This window comes from Rattus norvegicus, chromosome 5 (genome assembly GCF_036323735.1).
Source record: "Rattus norvegicus strain BN/NHsdMcwi chromosome 5, GRCr8, whole genome shotgun sequence".
In the NCBI taxonomy this organism is placed as follows: Eukaryota; Metazoa; Chordata; class Mammalia; order Rodentia; family Muridae; genus Rattus; species Rattus norvegicus.
The window spans coordinates 139,579,944-139,602,683 of record NC_086023.1 but is presented as its reverse complement, the minus strand read 5'-3'; the positions used below and the strand labels follow the sequence as shown (position 1 = coordinate 139,602,683).

Below are 22,740 nucleotides of genomic sequence, written 5' to 3'. Positions count from 1 at the left end.
TAGTTTTTTCCCCTGTGGCTGGCACTGCTATTGTCCCCATTCTGCTGACAGGACAAGGAGGCAAACCAAGTCATGCAGCCAGTCTGTTGCAGAGCAGGATTCGAACCCACATATATGAGACCCTCAAGCTCCAAGCGCTTCTCAGATGCATAAGCAGAGGCCGGGGGGAAAAACTGAGGAAATTAAGGACATCATGGTGACTTTTTCTTTAGGCTAAATGCAGTCCACTTCAAAACCGTCATAAAGTATGAAATTATGTGCTTTCTTTTGTGAAGTGATAAGGCAGGGATTTTAAAAAAATGTCCTTACTTTGGCAAAATACAAAGTTTGAAAACCTTATGGAGTCCCTGAAGTGCTTTTGGAAATTCATCCAAAATATAAAATCCCCAAAAGCTGGGGGCCTGTCCTGGCTCCCGGTTGGAAGGATTATTGGGGAACAGAGGAGCCAGGTCTTGTCCCCCCCCCCCTCACTGTGGGCTGTTTCCTAAGACTGGCCTTGGGGGGTTGGGCTAGCTCAAATCAGGAACACTGGCCCAGGGGTTTCCAAGCTGGGAATCGCTCTTGCCCCTGCTTCCTGTGTAAAACTGGGCAGGACCAACCTCACTGAGGTGCCGGTCTTTTCCCACCATAGAACTCTAGTTTCATCCTGCCCACCTCTTGGGCCATCTGCTGTGTGAAGTTTTGGTGAATTGGGAAGTGTTTGGAAGAACAGGCCAGTATGCTGGCTTTCTTATTTTTGTCATCCCATCATAGGCTGCCACTTCCTTGGAGCCTTGGGGCCCTCATCTCCCTCTCTCTTGCTGATTCTAGTTTGAGCCCTGAGATTCAGCTGTGGAGGAGCAAATTGGCCCTGAAAGAACAGGCTAGCCAGCATGGCAATTCCTTTCTTGGGAAGCCCTGGACCAAAGCTCAGAGATGTACCGGACTGAGGTCCTAAGAACACTCAGAGCCCGTATTTAGTAAGGAGCTTTTCACCAGATCTGTATCTGGAATTGTGCTAACTGGTTTCCACACAGTACTTCGTGGATCCCACCAAGATCCCTATAAGGTAGATACACCACTGTGCCAGCTGTTTAGAAACGGAAGCTGCAGCTTGCTGGTTAAGCACAAGCCCTTGTCATTGATAAGAGGAAGTGGCAGGAAGTAGTGTCTGGAGAACGAGAATTTTCTAGATTCAGTCCAGACAGTGCGGAGACTCTGAGTGTGCAGGGAGCCCGTGCTTTATCTGGGTAGGAACCTTGCACATGGCTGCTGCAGGTCAGGCTTGCAATGGGAAGGAAAGCATGCCTGTGGGTGGCGACCAGCAGCCCCTCCCTTCCTGAGGCTCCTCCCCCTATTCCAGCTCTCAGTAACAGTAAAGATAATAATAGCGAGTGTTTATTGAGTGCTTACCAAAAGCCAGACAGACGCTGCTCTGGGAACTTGCCTCTCAGCAGCCCTATGATGTGGATCCTGCCAGTGGGCCCGTTTTTTCCGATGAGGCTGAGGCCCAAGTTACTTAAGCCGCATGCTTGGATGTTAGTAGCTGAGACAAGACCCAAACCAGCTGAGGTCCAGCATGGGAGGCTACAGCCTGGTGAAAGTTCTTCATCCTCGTGGCACCTGTTGCTCAGGGAGACTGTCCTAAATAACACTTCATCCACCAAGTTCAGGACACTGCTCCCACCTCGTGGTCCTACCTGGTCCACTCTTCCTCACCCTTTGTTCTGCTCTCATTCTGGAAACTTCCCTGGCAGTCCCTGGGGGTGCCCCCTAAGCCAGAAGCTGAGGACAGAGCAGTGAGTCAGGACCCAAGCCCCGTTCCCTGGGGGAACACGGACGGGCTTCTACACTGTGAGATAAGTCTTTAGGAACTGCAGATCTTGCGGGATCCCAGAGAGTGGTCAAGTGTCTACCCAGCCCAAGCTGGCTGGGCAGAGTGGCTTCCTGGAGAAGGCAATAGAAGGGACTGAGTGTGGGTGACAGCAGATTTCTGTTAGTAATGCCTTTCTAGGACAGAGCAGGATCTTGATGGGGGAAGGACTCAGTTGTTCCCCTGCTATCCCAAGACCTGCATCCCAGAACGTCCTTCCACGGCCCTCCTAACTCTGCCCTGAGCCTGGCTGTCCCCACCTGGCCTGCAGCCCAGGAACTTTGCCTGTAGGGAAAGCTCAAGGCTTGTATGCAAAGCCTGCCCTGGGAGAGGCAGCCAAGCTGGGGGTATGCTTGGAAGCAGGGAGTGTGAAACCAGGCCCAAAGGCTGGTGGAAAGGGTCGGAGGGTTTGGGATCGGGGTATGTGGGTGCCCCCAGAGTAGTGATGTAGAACAGCCCCATGAGAACGTGCAAGGACTGACTGAGACCAAGATGTCGGTCAGGAGAAAGAGTCAGAGCCCAGCTCCTCTTTCCCTCCTGTCAGCTCAGTAGGGTTTAGAAATCACCAGTCATAAGACCTCTTCCTGCCATAACCCTACACTGCCACACTACTAATAAAGAGGCCATGGCTCTGAACTGGGCAGAGAGTAAACGCAAATCCATGGGTGAGCTGTCACGCCCTCCGAGCCTTGTCATTGTGCTGGAAAGGAGCTTCCCTCTCCCACGTGTTGGTCCACAGAGTACTTTACAGCACACCTGTCCCAGTGTGGACTTTAGTTTCTGTGTTCAAATAATCTCGCTGAGTCCTTGTCACAGGAATCCTCATGGTAATCCCCCCTGGAGGAAATGTTACACCATTCCATACTGCGGCTGGACAAGGAAGGTAGCTCAAGGGTAGGACGTTTGCTTATGATGTGGAGGGTCCTGTGTTTCTCACCACTGCAAAAACAAACAAACAAACAAACAAACAAGCAAAGTGTGCGCGTGTGTGTGTGTGTGTGTGTGTGTGTCTGTGTGTCTGTGTCTGTCTGTCTGTCTGTCTGTCTGTCTATCTGTCTGTCTGTCTGAGGTGATAACCTGGTTAACAAAATGAGTACCACCCAAGCATGAAGATCTAAGTTTGATCCCCAGCACATGGGTGAAAATCCAGTATCAGTACAATTTTGGAATTCCAGGGTTGCAGAGGCAGAACTCTGAGGATGCCTGCAGGCCTTGCCCAGTCAGTGGACCCCAGGCCCAGTGAGAGAGACCTTGTAATAAAAAGAGGCAGATGGCTTAGGAGGCTCTAGCCTCTCTAGACCTGCCCTCATTCTCACTCCAAATGCTACAGAGAGCACCTCTATTCACCCCAAATACTCCAGCATTTTTCTTACTGCTCAAAGACTGGAAGGGTGGGGAGCATGAGACAGGCAGGGAGGGCCCCAGCAGAGAGGCTGACTCTGAGGTTGACCTTCACACATAAGCACATACATGTGTGCATGCCCAGGTATCTAGCTGGGATGAACACACTGCCCCAGTTTTGAGTATGAATTAGCTGTTGTCCCAGGCAAGACTCATCAGACAGCTGAGCAGAGTTCTCTCTCCCTCCCCCCCTCTCCCTCTGTGTGTGTGTGTGTGTGTGTGTGTGTGTGTGTGTGTGTGTGTGTGTGTGTGTGTTAGGCTGGCTAGAACTCAACCTCAACCCCATGCCCAGCCCAGCCTTGATGCAGCTGCTGCCCCATGGGGGAAGGACCTTCCCACTTGCCCTGCATCAGTGGTCTTTCCCTTGGTGTGTGTGGCTGCCAGTGCGTGATCAAGCAGGCACCTGCCAGCCCTCCCCATCTAATGCTCTCACATGACAGGCATGGGATGAACTGTGGGCTGAGGAAAGGGATTTGCACGCTCCTAATCTGGGGGCTGCAGCCCTCCCCATGTCTTGGCCAGGGCCGTGGGAGAGGTTTGTCTCTGCCCTGTGCCCAGTGGCCCCAGCTAGATGCTGGCACACACCCAGCTCTCTGCTCATGGCCCTCTCTGTCCTTCTCATGCTCCCCACCCTTCCAGTCTTTGAGTAGAAGTAGGTCTTGGGTGGGGAAGTGCTTGAATACTTGGGGGTGGAGAGAGGTGCACTCTGCAGCATTTGGGGCTAGAGGAGGCCAGCAATGGCAGGGAGGTTTAGGGCCTATGTCCAGTAGATGATCCTTTGGTTGGGGTGTAAATTGGAGTGTTTGGGGCTAATCCTGGGCCACCCCTTCCTGGAGAAATTTGGCTACAAGTCAGGGAGGCAAATGTGTGGGTTGCCCCCCCCCCTGCTGGGCAGTAAACACAGCCGTCGCCTGGGAGATGGGCCCAAACATCCCGGCCCCCCACTGTTATTTATACCAGGGCTCCCTTCCTTCTCTGGAGCCTGGTCTGGCTCTTGAATGTGTCCCTGAGCTGGGCAATCAGAGTTGAAGTCCATGTCAAGGTTCCAGGTGCCAGCTCACCCTTGCACCATTCACACTGTCGATGACTTCTTGTTCTGGTAGCCCTGGGACTTATCAATCAGAAACATGCTCCCAGAGTTTGGTCTAGCTTCGAGGCACGAGTGCTGGGATGTGCCCTGAGTTTGTGTCTGCCTGTTGCTTGCTGTGGTTCCCCAGTCCTTACTCCTCGCTGCCTTCAATAGGGGAGGGCCTAGATCAGAGCTTTCCAGTCGCTTGGAAGCAGTAGACCTGGTTCTGGAATAGGATCCTGACTCAGAAGCATGGTGCATATATATAGCAGACCAAAGCAGGGCTGGTTTGGGTGGAGTTCAGGATAGGGGCGAGGATCCTGTCTACTCTTCCTGTGTAGCCCTGAAAACCTGCATGCTGTTCTCCTTCCAGGTAACCCAGGGTGAGAAACCAGGGACTGTGAATTCACAGCGAGCAAAAGCAGAGGCTCATGGGATAGGTTGAATGAGGGAAGAGAATGGGGCTAGATCCTGGGCTAAGGATCACAAGGTCATACCCTGCCACATTCCAGCCCAGGACCCAAGAGTCCCAGCACTGAAATTCAACCTTGGTCGTTCAGGTCATCATGAAGGTAGATGTGCCAGGAAGAACAGAACACATTTTATTTAACAGCTTGTTAACTTGATTTAAACTTTTAAATATTTAGACTTCCCATAGGTGGGTCTCCATTTGAACTCTGCCCTGTCCTGCCAGCATCAGAGGTGTTTGGGTACTGGCCCTCCCTCCCTCTGCCCAGGCTTCTCCAAGTAACCCCAAGACAACTTTCTCCAGACTCCTCAGGCTTCACAAGGCTGGCAAAGTCCCAAGTCACCAGGGTTCAAGCCCTTGGCACCCACTTGGACCAGCCTAGTGGACGTGAAGGAGCAAGTCTGAGTTGCTTTAGAAAATGAGTGTCAGTGGAGTGGGACAGAGGGAGTGGGGCAGTGGGACAGTGGGACACGGCACAGACCAGACAGAGGAGACAGTGACAAAGGTTTCTGAGGGTGCCCAGCTAGGACTTTGGAATCCTAAGGGACTGGCGGGGTACTGCTTCCCAAAGTTGAACAGGGATGCCTGGGACTGGAGGAGGGTGCCAAGCATGGGAGACAGCATAGGAATCAGTGTGGGAAGTGGATCGAGGCCGTAGGACTGACAGACGTGGGACGGGGCACTCGCACTGGGTTCCAGGTAGACCGGGTGTGGGGCCAGGCCTGACTCCTAGGAAGTTGTGAAGACCCAACTAGAAGAACCAGGCTGGGTCCTAGGCTGACCAGGAGTGGGTAGTGGGGGAACAGGAGACAGATTATCTTTATTCTGCCTCCTGAGAATGTTGTCTCTCTTCTCTGTCTCCCTATGTCTCCCACCTCCTGCCATGTCACTTGCCCTGTGTTTCTGGATGGGAGGGTTCTCCCTGCTCCCTTTATAAAGGTGCCACTAGAGACTTTCCCAGGTTGACTGGCCTGCTTGTTCATTCTCTCACTCAATAGTTATTCATTGGGAACCTACATTGCACTGTGCTTGTCCTAGGTGTTGGAGAGAGACCATGAAAAAGACAAAGCTTCTGTATTCACAGAATACAGAATGCACTTTATGCGCTACAGGGGCAGGAGGGCTAACACCTGTCTCCCTGTGCCTAGGTGACAGGGAACAGGGAGTTTATCTATTATCCTTCATACACTGGGCAACAAGGGTATTCATGGTGCAGGCCTGGCACCGCCCCCTTTGAAGGAGGAGCCCAGGTCTTCTCACTCACCTAGTCTTTGAGCCCCTTACCGGGATCAAGAAGGCCCCGAGGAGGGTGATAAGTAACTTTGGCTATGGTGGGAGGAAGAGGGGTACCTAGGAGTCAATACTACCACATCACTGACAACACAGGTAATAGCTGCGACGATAAAAGGTTTCTCTATGAGCCAGCCTCCTTTATCTATTTGGAAGGTGCTTATTTTCTCTCCATTTTCCAGATGAGGAAATCGAGTCTTGGCAAGCTGAAGTGACTTGCTTGAGGCCACACGTAAAACTCCTTGACACTAGGAGCCTTTAAGGACGGTGCTATGAGGTGCTGCCTGGCACCTGCTGTCCGCCTGGGCACTCAGCCTGTGAGTGGAAACCTAGCCCTAGCGCGCTCTCCCCTTTCCCCCTTTCGTCCTCGCAGAGGCTGGCATCATCCCGAGCCTGAGCACTGGGTCCGGCGACCCTAGCCAGAGCAGCACAGGGAAGGCTACATCAGGCCAAGATTCCGTCGTTCCTCTCCCCCTCCCTCGCGCCGTCGGCCTTCGTGGGTGGGCAATCGTGGCCCTTCGGGGTGTCGAATGCACTCTCTCCACCCCCGGCCTTGGTGACGCCGCAGCACCTTCACACTTTCCGCTTGGCCCGCTGCTCGCCTTTCAGGCCGCAGCGTTTTCAATTGTTAATTTGGAAACGAAAAATAAGCCGGCCGGGCGGGGAGGCCGCGGAGAGGTAACCGGAGCCGCCGCTCTTCGAGCTTGCAATGGCAAAGCCCCACCTCATACTACCCCGCCCACAAACCACGCCCCTTCCACTATGCCCCCGCCCAGGCCGGGATTTGGGGTCTGGTGGCTCGCACCTTAGAAATGGGAGAATTCCTTGTGGTGGAAAACCGGCTTGAGCCAAAGGCTGCGCCAGGGAGGGGTCCCTAGGAGCTTTCCCCAAGAACATTTTCCTCTCCGGAGGAGCCCGCCTGCTGTCAGCCTCTTGTGTCCCCAGGTGAACCTAACCTTGCTCAGTCTTCATGCCAGAAGACCCCTTCCTCCAGGCTGCAGCACATGGGATTCTTGATCCTGTTAGAGAGAGGGAGAAATTGAGTCCTAGAGTGGAACAGATCCTGCGCCTTACGCCCACCAGCTAAGGCAGAGCTGAATTCAAACTTGTTCTGGCCATGATAAGAGCAGGGTCTATCAACAGAAGACAGGGCAGCAGAACCAGAGATGCGTGTTGTCCCCTTCTTCTCTGATCTGCACAGCTAATGAAGTTCTACTCTGACTCCTCTTTGATGCCTTTATTCAGAAATGGGAGAGTTCTAGAGGCAGAAGATTCTCCGAGTAAATCGAGTAAAAGACCCTCTTCTGGATGACTCCTGGGCATTCACTGACTTCCTAGAGAACAAGCAACAGGCAGCTTTAGAAGCTGTCCAGAGCCTCACTTCCTGTCCCGGAAGCCAGAGTAGCCAGCTGGACCAGCCAAAAATAAGGCTCTTCTGGTCCTGGCTTCTGCAGAGGACTATACTGACACTTGGCCAAGAAAGGGTAGAGAAGCTGCCCATCTAGGTTCCTAGTGCTGCTTATGCCCCTGTGTCATGCCTCCTAGGTACCCCAAGTCCTTACACTTCTTAGAGCCAACAGGCAGGATTTTGCCTTTTAGAGGACTCTGGTCTGCTGGAATTATTGGCTGGGCAGCCCTCCTTTAATAAACAGAAGAAACGGAGAGAGAATCTGCAGATAACCTCCTAGCTCCCACCTTAAGTGGGGCTATGGAACAGCTCCGGCCTGAGCTCACAAGTCTGGTCCAGTTTGCAGGGTTGAGTAGCTTCAGTCAGGGTTGAATCTGGGTTTGGGGTTCCTAGGGGGGCACTCAGCTGCCCCAGCTGTTGGCCTGTGAGTTTGCATACTGTTTTGCTTTTTCAGACCCACAGACCTCACTCTGGGTGGGGTCCTTAGTGGCTGAGTCGGCAGAATTCCCAGGCTGGGATCAGTGTTGGCACCTGAGCTCCCCAGGGGGCCCTGCCCTCCCCAACGCTCCTGTCCCACCCTGTCAGCTCTCGCCAGTTCCCTCTCAGGCTCTGGAAGTGCTGAGAACCAAGTGGCTGGGACTAAAATCCTGCCCCTCCCCCTCAACACAAGCCTGCTGACTCAGAGAACGGAAGGCTCCTTAGAGGTGACCCTGACCCCATCAGGCTTAAGTAGCTGGGGCAATGGGGAATCCTCGAACACAGGGCCACTGGGTCACATGCAGGAAGGGACAAAGCAGGTTCCATCCTGGTCCCTTGACTTTTAGAAAAGGGGGCGTGGGGGGGGCAAGCGGGTGCTGAATCTTACTTCTGCAGGCAAACAAAAGAACATTACCCTCGTGACTGAGAGATTCAAGGCCAGGCCCAGTACCCAGTGTGATCTAATGTATGAGCGCAGGGAGGCAGGCCTCCTTCTGGGACTCAGTTTCCCCACCTGAAAGGAGAAGATTGGTAGATGTTTAAGAGATCGTTAGTGCCAAAAATCAACCCGGATCTGATCTCGCCATCTCTACCTCTGGAGCAAGTCTCCTGCTGGGATCGTGCCTTTATCTTCCTACCTCGAGGAGGGGCTAATGTTACTCTTCTCCCAGTGCATCCCCGTTTCCCATGCTGCTCCTGCTCACATCCTGTGTCTCTCCTGGGAGTGAAGGACCACATCCTCAGCTACCTCACATCCACTTCCACCTCCTTCCCTCCCTGGTTTATCCCACTTCTTCCCGGATGGTCTGGAACACGCCAGGCGTCCTCTGCCTCAGGCTTGCTGCACGGCTTCCCCCTGCTCAGATGCTTGCGTGGTGCTCTACCTGCTCCCCTGTGGCCAGATGCCGCCTTCCTGACCACAATAGTCTCCCCACTCCCACACACTGGGTCTCTGTGTCCTTTTGTCCTTTAGTTTTTCTCCATCATCATTTAATGCCTCATTTATTATCGCCTTCTACCAAGAATGTAAGCTCTCTGAAGGCAGGGCTATTGTATGACTTTGGGCTTGGCTGGTGAAGAGTCTTTAGTAAATGGTCAATGAATGGATAGGAAATGGTTATTGAATGAATGAATGGATGAATGAATGAATGGTGAATGAATAAATACTTTGTGGTTCTAGGCTATGTCATTTCCCCACAGTCTCTCCTGCTTCAGGGAGGGTTGAGGTTTGGCATCAGGAGCTCCAATGTGCTAGGGAGGAGGGGTATACCTTTCCTCAGGAAACTTACCCAGTATCTGAGTCAGGCGCAGGACATGCACGGTAAAAAGGACAGACCTTTGGAGCTGTGGTGGCAGTTATTACAACAAAGGTTTTCATTCCACTATGGAAGTTAGCAAAGAGATGGGGTGGAGGGTCAAGGGAGCATGAGGTGCGTCCCACCTAACCAGCCAGAATAGGGGTGCACACACATGCAAAGATGGAGAGGCAGAACAAAAATGATGTGGAGAACAAGCAAAGCCCTGGGTACTGTGGTGGTGCAGGGGAGAGTGCTAACAGAGTGGCCTGTGCCAGGACCTTCCTTGCACACCACACTTGAACCGGAGTCATATCGGTGGATTTCACACTGAAGAAACAAAAGCAAAACAGCAGAGATTTGGGTGCAAGTAAAATCTTGTGTGAGACCCAGCTCGTGGAACTGAGCCAGCTGAATACACGTCGGACTGTTTAGTGGGGCCAAGGGAGAGTTTCTACTGGCCATCTTGCTTATGTTTCTCAAATCTGGGCAGCTTGTATCCCAGCCCTTAGTTCCCCTTCACTAGGCCTTAGCAGCTAGCTAAGAAGTCGGCGTTGCCTGCTAGCCCCACAGACAGACAGTCTTCTCCTGCTTGGTCATCACCGGTTTGTGTTGACATACCACGCAACTCCCTTGAGGGCTGCAGAAGGCAGTCTGACTGATAGAAGCAGAGAGAACAAGTGGAGGTTTGGAGGCTGGACAAGCTGGGAGAAAAAGAGGCTACTCATTTAATTATTAACCCATTCTCTGTTACTATACCAATATACCGGAGGCTAGGTGCTTCATAAAAAGAAAGAGCTGTATATTTAGCTCATAATTCTGGAAGTTTAAGGGAGTGGCAGTAGCATTAGCTCAGGTCTAGTGAAGGCCTCATGGATAATAATATCACAATCTTGTGTGTGTATGTGTGTGTGTGTGTGTGTGTGTGGTCACATGATAGGATGTGGCCAAAGACAGTTCAAGAACTATGCTAACGCCTCTGAGGTCATGCCCTCAACGATCTAGCAACCTCCCATCAGGATCCACCTCATATTATTGCCACACTGGGGATCAAGCTTCCTGCCACGAAGCTTGGGGATGGCCACATGTAAACCATAGCACTCAAGTGCCTTGTCCAGAAGACACCGATGTCCATGTCGCATGTTTTAGAGGATCTGGCTCAGGAAAGATTGGCGTAGGAGGTGGAGAACACTAAGAAAAGGGGATGTTATGGAGTCTTCACAGCGAGGAGTACATTCGGGGTTCGTGGACTAGAGAAGGGGCAGGAAAACTTCAGGGCCAACAACACTGCTCTCTGTACATCGCCCCTTACCTCATGGCTTATGGTTCCTGTGGAGAGAGAAGCTGACTGGGGGCTGGCAAGACAGTTCTGTCAGTAGGAGTTCTTGCTGCACAAACACAAGGGCCTGAGTTTGGATGCTCAACACCCATGGAGAAAAGTGGGCAAGGCCACATGTGTCTGTGACCCCAGTGCTGGGGGACGGGCGCAGAGATGGGAGGGACTTTAAGGGCCTGCTAGCAGCCCGCCTAGCTGAAAGATGGTGAGCTCTAGGTAGGGTCGGTGAGAGACCCTGTTTCAAGGGATTAAAGTGGAGAATGACAGGTAGGACATTGGAAATGTCCTTTGACCTATGCACATGTGAACCTGAATGGGCACATACACTCATGTGCACACCTTCCCACAAACACCCTAAAAAACGAATCCTGTTGGCTCTGCCCAATGTCTGTTGTAACCACACACACACACACACACACACACAGAGAGAGAGAGAGAGAGAGAGAGAGAGAGAGAGAGAGAAAAGAGAGAGAGAGAGAGGGAGAGGGAGAGGGAGAGGGAGAGGGAGAGGGAGAGGGAGTGCACAATGGTTTTGGTTTTTAGAGACAGGGTCTCATGTGCTTGCTTCAATGGCTTTGGACTTGTTGGTTATGTGGCTGGCCTTGGGTTCCAGATCCTCCTGGATTAAGTCATGTGCCACCATGCCCAGCTGGTGGACCCTTCTTGGTTCACACTCCAGCCAGGAAGGGGCATGGAATCATCCCTGGACCTTCTATCAGGTGCCCTGCTGGGCTGAGAGGGCTCCAGTGACTTAGAGGTGGGTCAGCCCACAGCAAGCAATTCCAGTTTCTAATGGAACCAGCTCAAGGGGTCAAGTTTTTGCAACTTGTTCAGCGAAAGGGAATGCATTTTCTAATTGGTCCTTCGATAGGAGACATTTTTTTTTCATAGTTTGCACTATGTGCTGGCAGCTGCTGTCCCTCCAGGGACATCCTTGGAGAAAGTAGAACTGAGCTAAGCCTCTCCCTCCCACTGCCCTGCTGGACAGTCATAAAGCTGACGGCGCCTTTTGGATCGTCTCTCCTTCGTGTTACAGGCAGGGAAACTAAGGCTCCTTTAAGACCTCGTCCCATCCCTGAGTCCCACTCTGGACCTCTGGCCCAGAGATGCAGCTTTGCCAGAAGCAGCCTTGTATGGGGCTCTGGATCACGTGTTCTTACTCCCTCTGCCATATTTAGAATCGCTGGATCAGGGGAAACTCTCCTCCCAGCCCTTGAGGATTCTTGGAAAGAGCCTCGCTCTGAGGCAAGTTTAATGCCGCCCCCCATCAGAGCCCCAACCCACAAGAGGAAGTAAGTGTCCTCTCTCCTTAGAGGACTGTGGGACCCTCTAGGCTTTTCTGCACCCCCACCCCCATCTCCTAGTCAGGATGTGCCTGTCAAGTCTAATTGAAGTCCTTTTTTCAGCATCAGCTCTGTTCGGAGCTCAAGAAATACTTTTCAGTAGGCAGGAAATGAGCGCCATGACCTCTGCCCTTCTGGAGTCTTGGCTGAGTCCTGGCATACTGGCAGCGGGGTCTCCCAGCTGAGGGAAACAGAGCAGCCCTGCTTTGGGGGTCCTAATCTGGAGAGCGAAGGAGTCACATATTCCCCAGGCCAGAGGCAAATATCAGGGACCTCAGGGACTGACTGGCAAGGCTCAGGCTGGACCCTGGAAGCATGGAGGGTGGGAGGAGGTCCTGGAGCAAGGAAGACAAAGGGCCTGGGTTTGACTTGGTGAGGGAAGCATCCCTTCATTCCACACACATGGCCGCTTCCTCACTGGATAATCAAACCAGAAGACAAAAGGAAAGAAAAGAAAAGAAAAGAGAAAAGAAAACAACAACAAAACAGAGAAACCAAACTGCCTCTTCAGCTCTGACAAAACCCCACCTCCTCTGAGTTGCCGGGTGCCCATGCTCAGCTCCCTCTCCTGACCCTGCCTGGTCTGACTGAACTCCCTTCTACCTCTCTCCCCTTCACCCTGTCAGCCTGGGAATCCATCTTAACTTAATCCACAGTCCAGGCTTCAGCTCTCTGTTCTCTTGGTTCCTCCTACCCCTGCTCTCTCAGGTGAGAAAGGTTCCAGTGTCCCTCTCCATTCCCACCCTGTGCTGTCTCTCTCCACCTGGGCTGGCTCAGGTCCTTCTCTGCCCTCGAGGCTCCTCGGACCAAGGGACCAACATGCCACCAAATCCAATAGACGTCATCAGGGATTGGATACTGCCGTCCCCTCCTCCCCCCTTGCTGTCATCCACACTTGCTTCTCTTGACTTCTGTGCTTTCTCTTCTGTTTGCTTCCCGTCCCCCTGGATGTACTCTTTTCGGTCTGGGCAGAGGGCTTCTCTCTTCACACTGTCGTGATACTGGGTCCTCCTCTGGCTTCACTGCAGTTCCCATGTGTTACTGAGCACTTTCACCAGCCCAGTGTCCTTGCCCACAACAGAGAGGGCATTCATTTGTCCTCATCGCCCCTAAGTTCTGCTTGCTATGATACCATCGGCCCATTCACTCCTCTCTGCTCTCTGTTGCTGCTGGTCCAGGTCTCCATCATTTCCCAGATGAGTTTCCTGGATCTCCTTGTCAGTGCCTGACCTGCATGCCAGTCCTAGGCCACGGTTTAGTTCAGGTGCTGGTCCTGAAACACAAGTGGGACGTTGACATTTCCTTTCTCTGAACTCCCCATTGGCTCCCATTGCCTCTAAGATCACATTCAACTATCAGAGGGTGCTAACGTGAATCTGACCCTCTCTGTGCTCCCTCCCCACTGGCTCAAGAACCTTCTGGGCTGGCTTCCCACAGACAACCACATTTTCGCATACCCTCCTTCTTCTGTCTGCGTCACCCCTGCCTGTCTGGTCACCTCTCCACTTAAGCTGAGCTGACATCTCGCAGCAGCCTAAACTTCTTTAGGACAGTCACCAGCTGTGTCCCCACTGTTACACTTGCCAAGTCTTGGGATCTGGATTATTTACTAAATTCAACCGTATATGAGGTTAGTGTTTCTGAAGTGAGTGTGGCTCGGAGAAGTTCGAAGCAACCTCTTTTCTCCCTGTGAGATTCCCGCCATCCTTCAGGGTGTGTTTCTAGGGTACCTGGAACTGAGCTGATCTTCTCCTTTCCCATCCCACTACTGAAGAATTGCCAAGCTGATGTGACCCGTCAGTGATGTGACCATTCAGGGTCCCCTACCTTCGTGTTGTGGGCAGGGAGGGAACTTGAAGCCCAGAGGAAGTCTTTGACCTTGAGGTCCAGGTGGTCTTGGGCTCAGGTTTTGATTATGACTTTAGAAAAGTTAACGCCCTCCCCCTTGTTTTTAAATGACAGTTTTGTCAAAAAGTACGTCCTATTCCATAGCGTGACTCCTATTAACGTGTATACTTCTGGACTCCCAGACTGGCGTAGCCTGTAACCTCACTTGTGTGCCTGGGAAATTATGGTGGGGATTGGGGGATTTTATGGAGATTATGTGTTTGGAGGGTTTGGTATTGTGTCGTACTGACGGGAAGCCCTGGGCCACCTGGAGCAGTTACAGTTATAATTTGGGATTGCACATCAGACTAGTGGTGAAGCTGATGTTGACAGAACACCTGCCTCCCCGACAGCCCCCGTTCCTGGCCCTTTCTGGTAGTGATCTGAGGAGGTACAGATGGGGAGACGGTAAGAATTGCCGTTGTTTTAAAGGTGCTGATTTGGCGCCAAGTGTGGGAGCGCACGCCTGTGATCCTAGCGCTTGTGAGGTTTTGGGAGGGAATCTTCGGTTCCAGGTTAGTTTGGATATACAGTGGCTAAAGCAAAAACAGACAAAACCCTGCGTTGGTTAGTAACTGAGCCCCATTTCCACCTTGAACTTACTGAATCAGACATTGTCAAGGAAGTACCCAGAAATCAGCACTTTTAAAAAAAGGACAAGGTCTCAGTGTACTCAGGGATGACCTTGAGTTTCGGAGTTTTGTTTCCACCACGTGAGTGCTGGGATTACAGGCAAGTGCCACCATTGACAAGTCTTCCAGGGGTTCTGATGTCCTCTGTAGTTTGATGCGCATGGATCTAAGCACCTATTTACCTTTTCCTCCCTCATCTTCCTGAAAAAGTAGGGGGATAGCTGCAGAATGGGGGTAGGTATAGGGGACAGGAAAGACTGTTCTAGACCTCCTGGCTAGCCTGCACACTGTCCCCACCTGCCACACCTCTAACTCCTGGTTGGCCAAGGTAGTACATAGGCCCACTTGCCCAAAATGGGATGCATACGGATTTAGTAGAAGGAACCTCTAGTATGGTGTTCTGCTAGGGAGATCGCAAAAGTCCCAGGCCAGCCAGCACCAGCATACCACCTAGCTGGAGAAACTGAGGCCCTAGAGGGTTGGAGACAATCACCGAGCAATCCTGTTTGTCATATGATGAAGTCATAAGCCAGTGTGGCAGACACACCCAGGCTTTCTCTGTCTCCTCAGCTGTAATCATCTGAGCTTGTGTTTTCTCTGAGAGCATCTCTGTGATGGCTACAGCCATGGCAGCCTCGAAGCCAGAGGCTGTAAAGGTTCTAGACCCAACTGAGCCTCTGAGTGGGATCTTAAGCACGTGTGTCAGTCCTGGGTCTCGCGTCTTCATCTTGAAGGTAGGAATGATTCTTCAGGTGCCAGGACCAGTGTGCTGTTCATCATCAGAGCTAACTGATCCTTTCATATGACTTGAAGGCCTAGGATAAGGAGATTCCCTTCCATGCCATTGATTGAAGGAGGAGAAGGTGAAATTCAGGTTTCCGTTGCTGCTTTAGACGGAGTCTTGCTATGTAGCCTAGGCTGGCATGGAACTTACTAGGTACATCAGGCTGGCCTCTAACTTGTGGTGGTCCTTCCACCTTCAAAAGTGCTGGGACTACAGTTTTACATTGCCACTCTCGGCCAATTCAAGGGATCTGTAAGTAGTGTTTGCCCAATGAAGCTGGTCAAGGTTAGGGGCAACTTATGGAAGATGCTGGGAAGTCTGTTCAGTCTGGATGGGTGGGCTGAGTGTTAGGGGATTTGTCAGTTGGTTCAAAATGGGCCCTTTGGTTTAGAGATGGGGTGTTCTGATGCTGTTTTCTCGGTGCTATGAAATCAGTCGGGAAAGGGAAGAAGGGTGGTGTCTGAGGCCACTGTTTTGGAGAGGATGCTTGGGAAAGGCCTCAGGAAGGAAGTAGTGTGTGAGCAGGCACCTCAGTGAGTAAGGGAACAAGCAACCAAGCAAACTAGCACAGCCTGTGGGTGGAAAAACTTAGATGAACAACTGGCAGGCTCAGGGATGGTGGAGGTGCACAGAGAGGGAGAGCAGAGAGGATTAGATGCAGGGGTGGGCAGGTGGGTGATGGGTGGAGCTCCCAGGGGGCCGGATGGTGGGGTTTGGTCAGGACGAGGGAGCTGGTCTGATACACGCTGATACACACACACCAACTGAACTTGCTGTGGAGCTGGAGGTAGGACGTACTAGACAACAGAATCACACACAGCTGGCTCAGATGGTCGGCCTTAGTACCCAGGTACCTTCACCGAGCTTTCCTGGAGAAAAGGAGATCTTATGGCACCTTGGGATTCTAGCTGAGGACATGTTTGGTTCCAAGGGCCTGCAGATATCCAGGAAGAACCTTGAGCTGGGCCCTCTGGAAAGCCTGCCACAGTCTCACACCTGCTAGGTACCGAGGTGAATATAGTGAGGGCTGGGGGTAGCACTGAAGGGGATATTTTTTTCTTGTTTGTGTTTTTCAGAAAACTGCATTTAAAAATATGTTAGTGGTGCTGGACACAGTAGCTCAGGCCTATAATCCTTACTAGTCCAACGGCAGGAGAATCACATTGCTTTGAGCCAAAGCAATGTAGAGAAGCCCTATATAAACAAACAAATGAATACATAACACAATATTAATTATTTTAATATTGGTGATAGTGGGAACCAGTGGGATGGCTCAATGGGTTCAACGAGTACTTGCCGTCAAGCCTGGCACACACACACACACACACACACACACACACACACACACACACTCACACACACTCACACTCACACACATACACACACATATACACACACAATACTCACACACACTCACACACATTCACACACACACATACACACACTCACACACATATACACACACATATATACACACACTCACACACACGCACACACACTCACACACACATTCACACACACATATATACACACACTCACACACATACTCATGCACACACATACACACACACTCACACACTCATGCACACACATATACACACATTCACATATACACACACTCACACACATTCACACACATACACACATATACACACACACTCACACACATACACACATACTCATGCACACACATAAACACACACTCACATATACACACACTCACACACATTCACACACATACACACATATACACACACACTCACACACATACTCATGCACACACATATACACACACTCACATATACACACACACTCACGCACACACATATACACACACTCACACACTCACACACACTCACGCACACTCATGCACACACATATACACAAACACACTCACACACATATACACACATACATACACTCATGCACACATACATGTACATACAGACTTACACACATACACACAAACACAAACACATACACACAATTCAGTCACATACACACATATACATACACACAAAACACACAAACACACATACACATACACACATTCACACACAGTCACACGCACACACACACACGTACACACAAACACACACACTCACAAACACAAACATATACATACTCACACACACATACATACACATATACACACACACACACACACTCATGTACAATATATATAATCACATGTAAAATTATTTAAACAACTTGGAGACAGTGTTGCATGCCTGTAGCCCCCTCCACTTGAGGCGTGAGATGGAAGGATCTCTTTAGTTTAGGCATTTGAGACTCTCCCTGTTAATATAGCAAAGACCGCTTCTCCAAAGAGATGGGGGTGGGGGGGTGGGACTGGAAAAGATGGCTCATTGGTTAAGAGCTATGCTCTTTAAGAAAATCCACATTCCATTCCAACATCCACATGGTGACTAATGACTGTTTATAACTCCAGTTCCAGAGGAACCAACATCTTCTTCTGGCCCCCTCTGCAACTGTATGCACATGGTGCACAGACAAACTTGCAGGCAAGATACCTGTACACGTACTACCCTAGTAGAGACCCCAAATTCACTTTCCATTGCCCACATCAGGCAACCACCTATAAGTCATGTTCTGGGGGACCTAGCACCCCTTCTGGCTGCCACAGGCATCTGCACTCATGTGCGACATACTCTGTCACCCCACATATATAAGATCACAAATAAATTTTTTAAAATGTTAGAGCCTTGTCTACTCCTGTGAAGAGATACCAAGACCAAGGCGACTCTTATAAAAGAAAGCACTTAACTGGGGGCTTGCTTGCAGTTTCAAGGTTAATCTATTCTTATCATGGAGGGGGCATGGCAGCATGCAAGCAGGCATGGAGATGGAGAGCTAGCTGAGCCCTAAATCCTGATCCACAGACAGTAGGCAGACAGCGTGGGGTAGGGAGAGGAGGGGAGGGGGAGGGTAAAGGGAGGGGAAGGGAGAGAAACAGACTAACCAGGATTGGGAGTTTCCTGACCTTCTGAAACTCAAAGGCCACCTCCAGTGACACACCTCCTCCAACAAGGCCATCCCTCCTAGTCCTTCCAAAACAGCTTTACCAATTGGGAACCAAGCATTCAAACATATGAGCCCATGGGAGCCAATCTCAAACTACCACAAGACCTAGGAGCTGAATAACAGCCCTTGCCTAGTAAGCCCTGGGTTTGATCCTCAGCACTGTGGAACAGATAAATGAAGGCACATTAGCTTGTAATTATCTAAGTAATACACACTCATTCTAAAAAAAATTTAGAAAACAGAGATAAGCAAAAACAAACAAACAAACAAACAAGGAAAAGCCAAATCCCTTCCTCCTTGCCTGCCACTATCCGTGCATCCCTAAGAGGAATCTCTTCTTCGCCCTCGGGATCACATGGCCCTTGAGGTTTCCTAATCAGCTCTTTTCACTTGAGTCTCTTGTGGATAGTTGATACCTGTGTAACTGTTGAAGTGGCAAGAAAAAAAAGATGAAGGAAAAGAATTCTAGAAGTGCTCATCAGAAAGCTATGTGTGCCCACAGCTGCCTGAAGTCTTGGGCAGCTGAGAAAGGCAATACCAACCCTGTGTGGGCTGCAGCCCCCATTCCAGGTAGCCCGGCTGCTGTTGGTCCTGTGGTTAGTGACTGAATCTCAGGACTGGGGCACACATTTCCCTCTGCACTTGCCTCGCGCTCTGCTGACTCAGCTCTGGCCTGGAACTGGCCGCAGAGGCCTCCGGCTCACTCATTCATCCGGGACCCTTTCCCGACAGCTGCTTCTTGCCCCCTTGATCCAGGAGCATTTCCTGTGATGCAGCCTCAGATCCTGACCTCCAAGGAGATGTAAGTGGGCCAGGGCACAGCCAAGTCTTACTCTCAACTGTCCATCGCCTCTTACAGAGGAGGAGGCTGGCCAGAAGAAGTCAGTGATTTTCCTAGGTGTACACACACACCCACCCACCCCCCCACCCCCCCACACACACGATGCGCACGAATGCTTGAACAGAAATAAAGATAAGTAGAAAGAGACTGGGGTGGACATAGTGTTGCAGACTTGTAATCCTCTGCCTTGTGGAGCAGGGACTGGAGTCTGGAGTTCAAGGCCAGCCTGGGCTACGTAGTAGGATCCTACCTCAAAAAATTAACAAAAGAAAGAACAACCTCTGGACACGTACAAGAAAGCAGGCTCTTAAAGAGAGCTTGAAGAGGGAGCCAGGTTCAGGAGAACATGTTTGTCTAGGGCTGAGGGGTGTGCAAGCATCAGATGGGTCTCAGCAGTGGAGATCTAAGAACACACGGGAAGACTGGTGGGTCGGTGCACAGTGATGCATTTCCAGGGAAGAAGCTCATCCCTTCTGGTGTTTTCTAGGGAAGTGTGGTGCTTAGCACACCTTGTTCCAAAGAGTCCACCTTCCCCTTGCCGTATCTGTGGCTCTCCCATGTGTATACGTGCCTCAAGGCACCTGCTTATGACCTCTCCCCACTTCCCTTCTGCTGGGAAGTTTGGACTCCTGGCTCCAACTTCAGGGTAGCCCTGGAAATATACAGCAGCCTTAAGTGAAGCCCATTTCCTGCTGCGGGCCGTTGTTTCTTCATGTGGAACTGACAAGGAAAGTGTTGGATGAGTTAGGTTCTAGTTCTTTCCAAAATGGCCACTTAGTAGCTTCCCATTGCTCAAAGGGTGGTTTCAAGCCTTAGTCTCTAGCTCCTCACTGCCTGGTCCCACTTTTCTCTTCCTTCACTCCCATGTTGCTACTTCCCTGCCTACCCTGGCCTGCTTCTTTTTATTTATGGGGCGGTAATGGTGGTGGTGGTGGTGGTGGTGGTGGTGGTGGTGGTGGTGGTGGTGGTGGTGGTGGTGGTGGTGGTGGTGTGTGTATGTGTGTGTATGCACACGAGCATGCGTGTGGTCATGGGTATGAGTATCTGTACTCGTGGTGGCCAGAGGAGGACATTTGCGCCCTGTGATATTGCTGTCTGTCTTATTGCCCTGAGACAGGGCCTCCAGTTGTCCCAAACCTCATTGTTTGGACTGAGTGGATTGGCTGGCCCATGAGCTTCTGTGGTCTGCCTGTCTCTGATGCCAGTACTAGGGTTACAGACACATGTGGTCACGCGCAGCCTTTTTATATGCGTATCTGGGATTCAGATGCAGTGGGTTCTCTTACCGTTGAGCCACCTCCCCAGCCCCTTTACTCTGTAGCTGACTCATGGATTCCGTAGAAACATGGAGGCAGAGCGGCTGTCCCTAGTCTTCAGTTGAGGCCACAGCTTCTGAGCTCTGCTGGAACACCTTATCCAGACCTTAAAATGGAGTCCAGGGCCAAGGCGAGTGGGCGGCTGAGCCTGGGGTAACACAGAGCCTCTATGTTCTCTTGCCAGCCCAGGAAAAATTGGGAGTCACACCAAGGTCCTCTGGAGAGGGCCTGGGAGGTGTCTGAGCTTAGCATTGCTCTGTCACCGTCGTCCCCCCCCCCCTGCCATCTAACCTTCCTGGTTATGCTCCAATTGCAGATTTTTGCTAGTCTTCAGCTGCCTGGTGCTGTCTGTGCTGTCCACCATCCAGGAGCACCAGGAACTTGCCAACGAGTGTCTCCTTATCTTGGTGAGTGCTGGGAGTTCCCCCTTAGATTCTCCTTCAAGGGAGAACAGCGTTTAGTCCAATCTGCCCCCCCCCCCCTAGGCCCCCAACAGAAACAAATCTCACCAACAGAAGTCCTTCCACCAACGGAGAGCCATTCTCCATGTCACTGAGTCTAGAATGGCAGGAGGCTGAGGGCGGGGAGAAGAAAACAAAAACCCAGCATCTTGTGAAGCTAGACACTTGTGTGTGAGGGCAAACTGTTCTTCCTAGAGGACAAAGAGAGGGTAGCCTCCCTGCTGGAACAGTCTCAAAACTTTCCAGGTATAAGAGGAACCTAAGAGTTGGTATTCCTAACTCAGGATTGGCCTCTGATCTGGGTCCTGGTTCCCCACAGGAATTCGTGATGATCGTGGTCTTTGGTTTGGAGTATATAATCCGTGTCTGGTCAGCTGGATGCTGTTGTCGCTACAGAGGATGGCAGGGCCGCTTCCGCTTCGCCAGGAAACCCTTCTGTGTCATCGGTACAAAGCCTTCCCTACTCTGCCCCACTCCAAACCTCAAGGAGGCATTTTGATCTCAGCCTTGACCCCGACCCTGGTTTCTCAAGAATTTTAATGGACCTTCCCTAGCTGCACCCCACCTACTTAATGCCCCGGGAGTCCCAGACCCCAGGGTGGAGTGGGCTGGTGACTTCGACATCTTGCCCTACAGACTTCATCGTGTTCGTGGCCTCGGTGGCGGTGATCGCCGCAGGCACACAGGGCAACATCTTTGCTACGTCTGCGCTGCGCAGTATGCGCTTCCTGCAGATCCTGCGCATGGTGCGTATGGACCGCCGCGGTGGCACCTGGAAGCTGTTGGGATCGGTGGTCTACGCGCACAGTAAGGTGAGGCTGGAGAAAGGTGAGGAGATACTACTCTAGGCACAAGCGAGAGGCGGAGCTGGGGCGGGGTCAAATTGGGGCGGGCATGTAGGGATTGGAGCCAGGCCAGGCTGGCCCTGTCAGGCACTGATGGGGGCAGTTAGTGGGGGACGAGGCATACAGTGGGGCAAATACAGTTAGAGTGTGACATGGGCGTGGCTTGTCTGAGGTATGGGGCTGGAGCTTAGCAGGGGTGAGACCTAATAGAAACTGGAGGAGGGGGTCTACGTTAGGGGTCGAGGCGGCTGGAGCCAGCAGGGGCGGGGCTCTGAGAAGGCCTGAGAGGTTGGGCTTAAAGGTCACGTCTGGAAGCCCCTAGGTTAGGAGATGACTGTTGCCAATGGAGTGGAGAATTGGATGGGTCCTAAGGAGACTGGGAAGGGATCAGACGGGGCTCCTGAGTTGAAACCTGAAAAGTGGAGCTAGAAGGTCAGGCCACCATGGGCCTGGAGGAGGAGGCCTGAGCCGCCATGGTTAAGGACAGGCCTGGGGGATCTGGCTTTTGGGGTTTCAAAGAAGGGCCTCGTGTCACATTATAGACAGTGGGGCTCCTTCCTTGAAGAAGGAGGCAACTGGAGAAGTGTGTGTAGCCTTATCCCCTGACAGGTAGGTGCCCCTCCTCCTTCCCCCAGGAGCTGATCACCGCCTGGTACATCGGGTTCCTGGTGCTCATCTTCGCCTCTTTCCTCGTTTACCTGGCTGAGAAGGATGCCAACTCTGACTTCTCCTCCTATGCCGACTCGCTCTGGTGGGGGACGGTGCGTGAGGGTCTGTGCAGGGCTGCCCTTCCGCCTAGGAACATCCCTGGACCCTTCCCCGGCTCTGTCCTCTTTGGATGCCCCACTCAGGGTTGGCCCGTCCTTGTCTCTTCGCACTAAGGTTGGGGCTCCTGTGACCAGTCCCTATGCTCGTCCTACCCACTCTGTGGGACTTGTCTGTGCCCTCATATCCAGCCCTACACTTAGCCCCTGTGACTGGTGCTGCTT

General features: G+C 51.7%; 1 protein-coding gene and 1 long non-coding RNA gene across 8 annotated transcripts in view; one reads left to right on the top strand and one right to left on the bottom strand.

Annotated features, from left to right (window-relative positions):
* Kcnq4 (potassium voltage-gated channel subfamily Q member 4) overlaps positions 1–22,740 on the top strand; it is a 51,847-nt gene that overhangs the window by 9,529 nt on the left and 19,578 nt on the right. For 5 of the 6 annotated variants that reach the window (XM_039111224.2, XM_008764110.4, XM_039111225.2 and 2 more), the window contains exons 2-5: positions 20,762–20,852; positions 21,226–21,352; positions 21,543–21,718; positions 22,387–22,512. In XM_039111224.2, coding sequence (XP_038967152.1) covers positions 20,762–20,852; positions 21,226–21,352; positions 21,543–21,718; positions 22,387–22,512 — 520 coding nt within the window. Of the gene's footprint in view, positions 1–15,039; positions 15,194–20,761; positions 20,853–21,225; positions 21,353–21,542; positions 21,719–22,386; positions 22,513–22,740 lie in introns of those variants that run through there. The other variant, XM_008764111.4, reaches the window with a different exon arrangement.
* LOC120102968 (uncharacterized) lies at positions 4,902–14,940 on the bottom strand. 2 transcript variants are annotated; one of them, XR_010051972.1, is made up of 4 exons: positions 14,827–14,940; positions 12,836–13,213; positions 8,382–8,480; positions 4,902–7,100 (listed from the first exon to the last, which is right to left on the bottom strand). It is a non-coding gene; the product is annotated as an uncharacterized LOC120102968 (long non-coding RNA). The 2 variants fall into 2 exon arrangements; XR_005504973.2 differs by having other exon boundaries at positions 12,704–13,213; positions 14,827–14,931.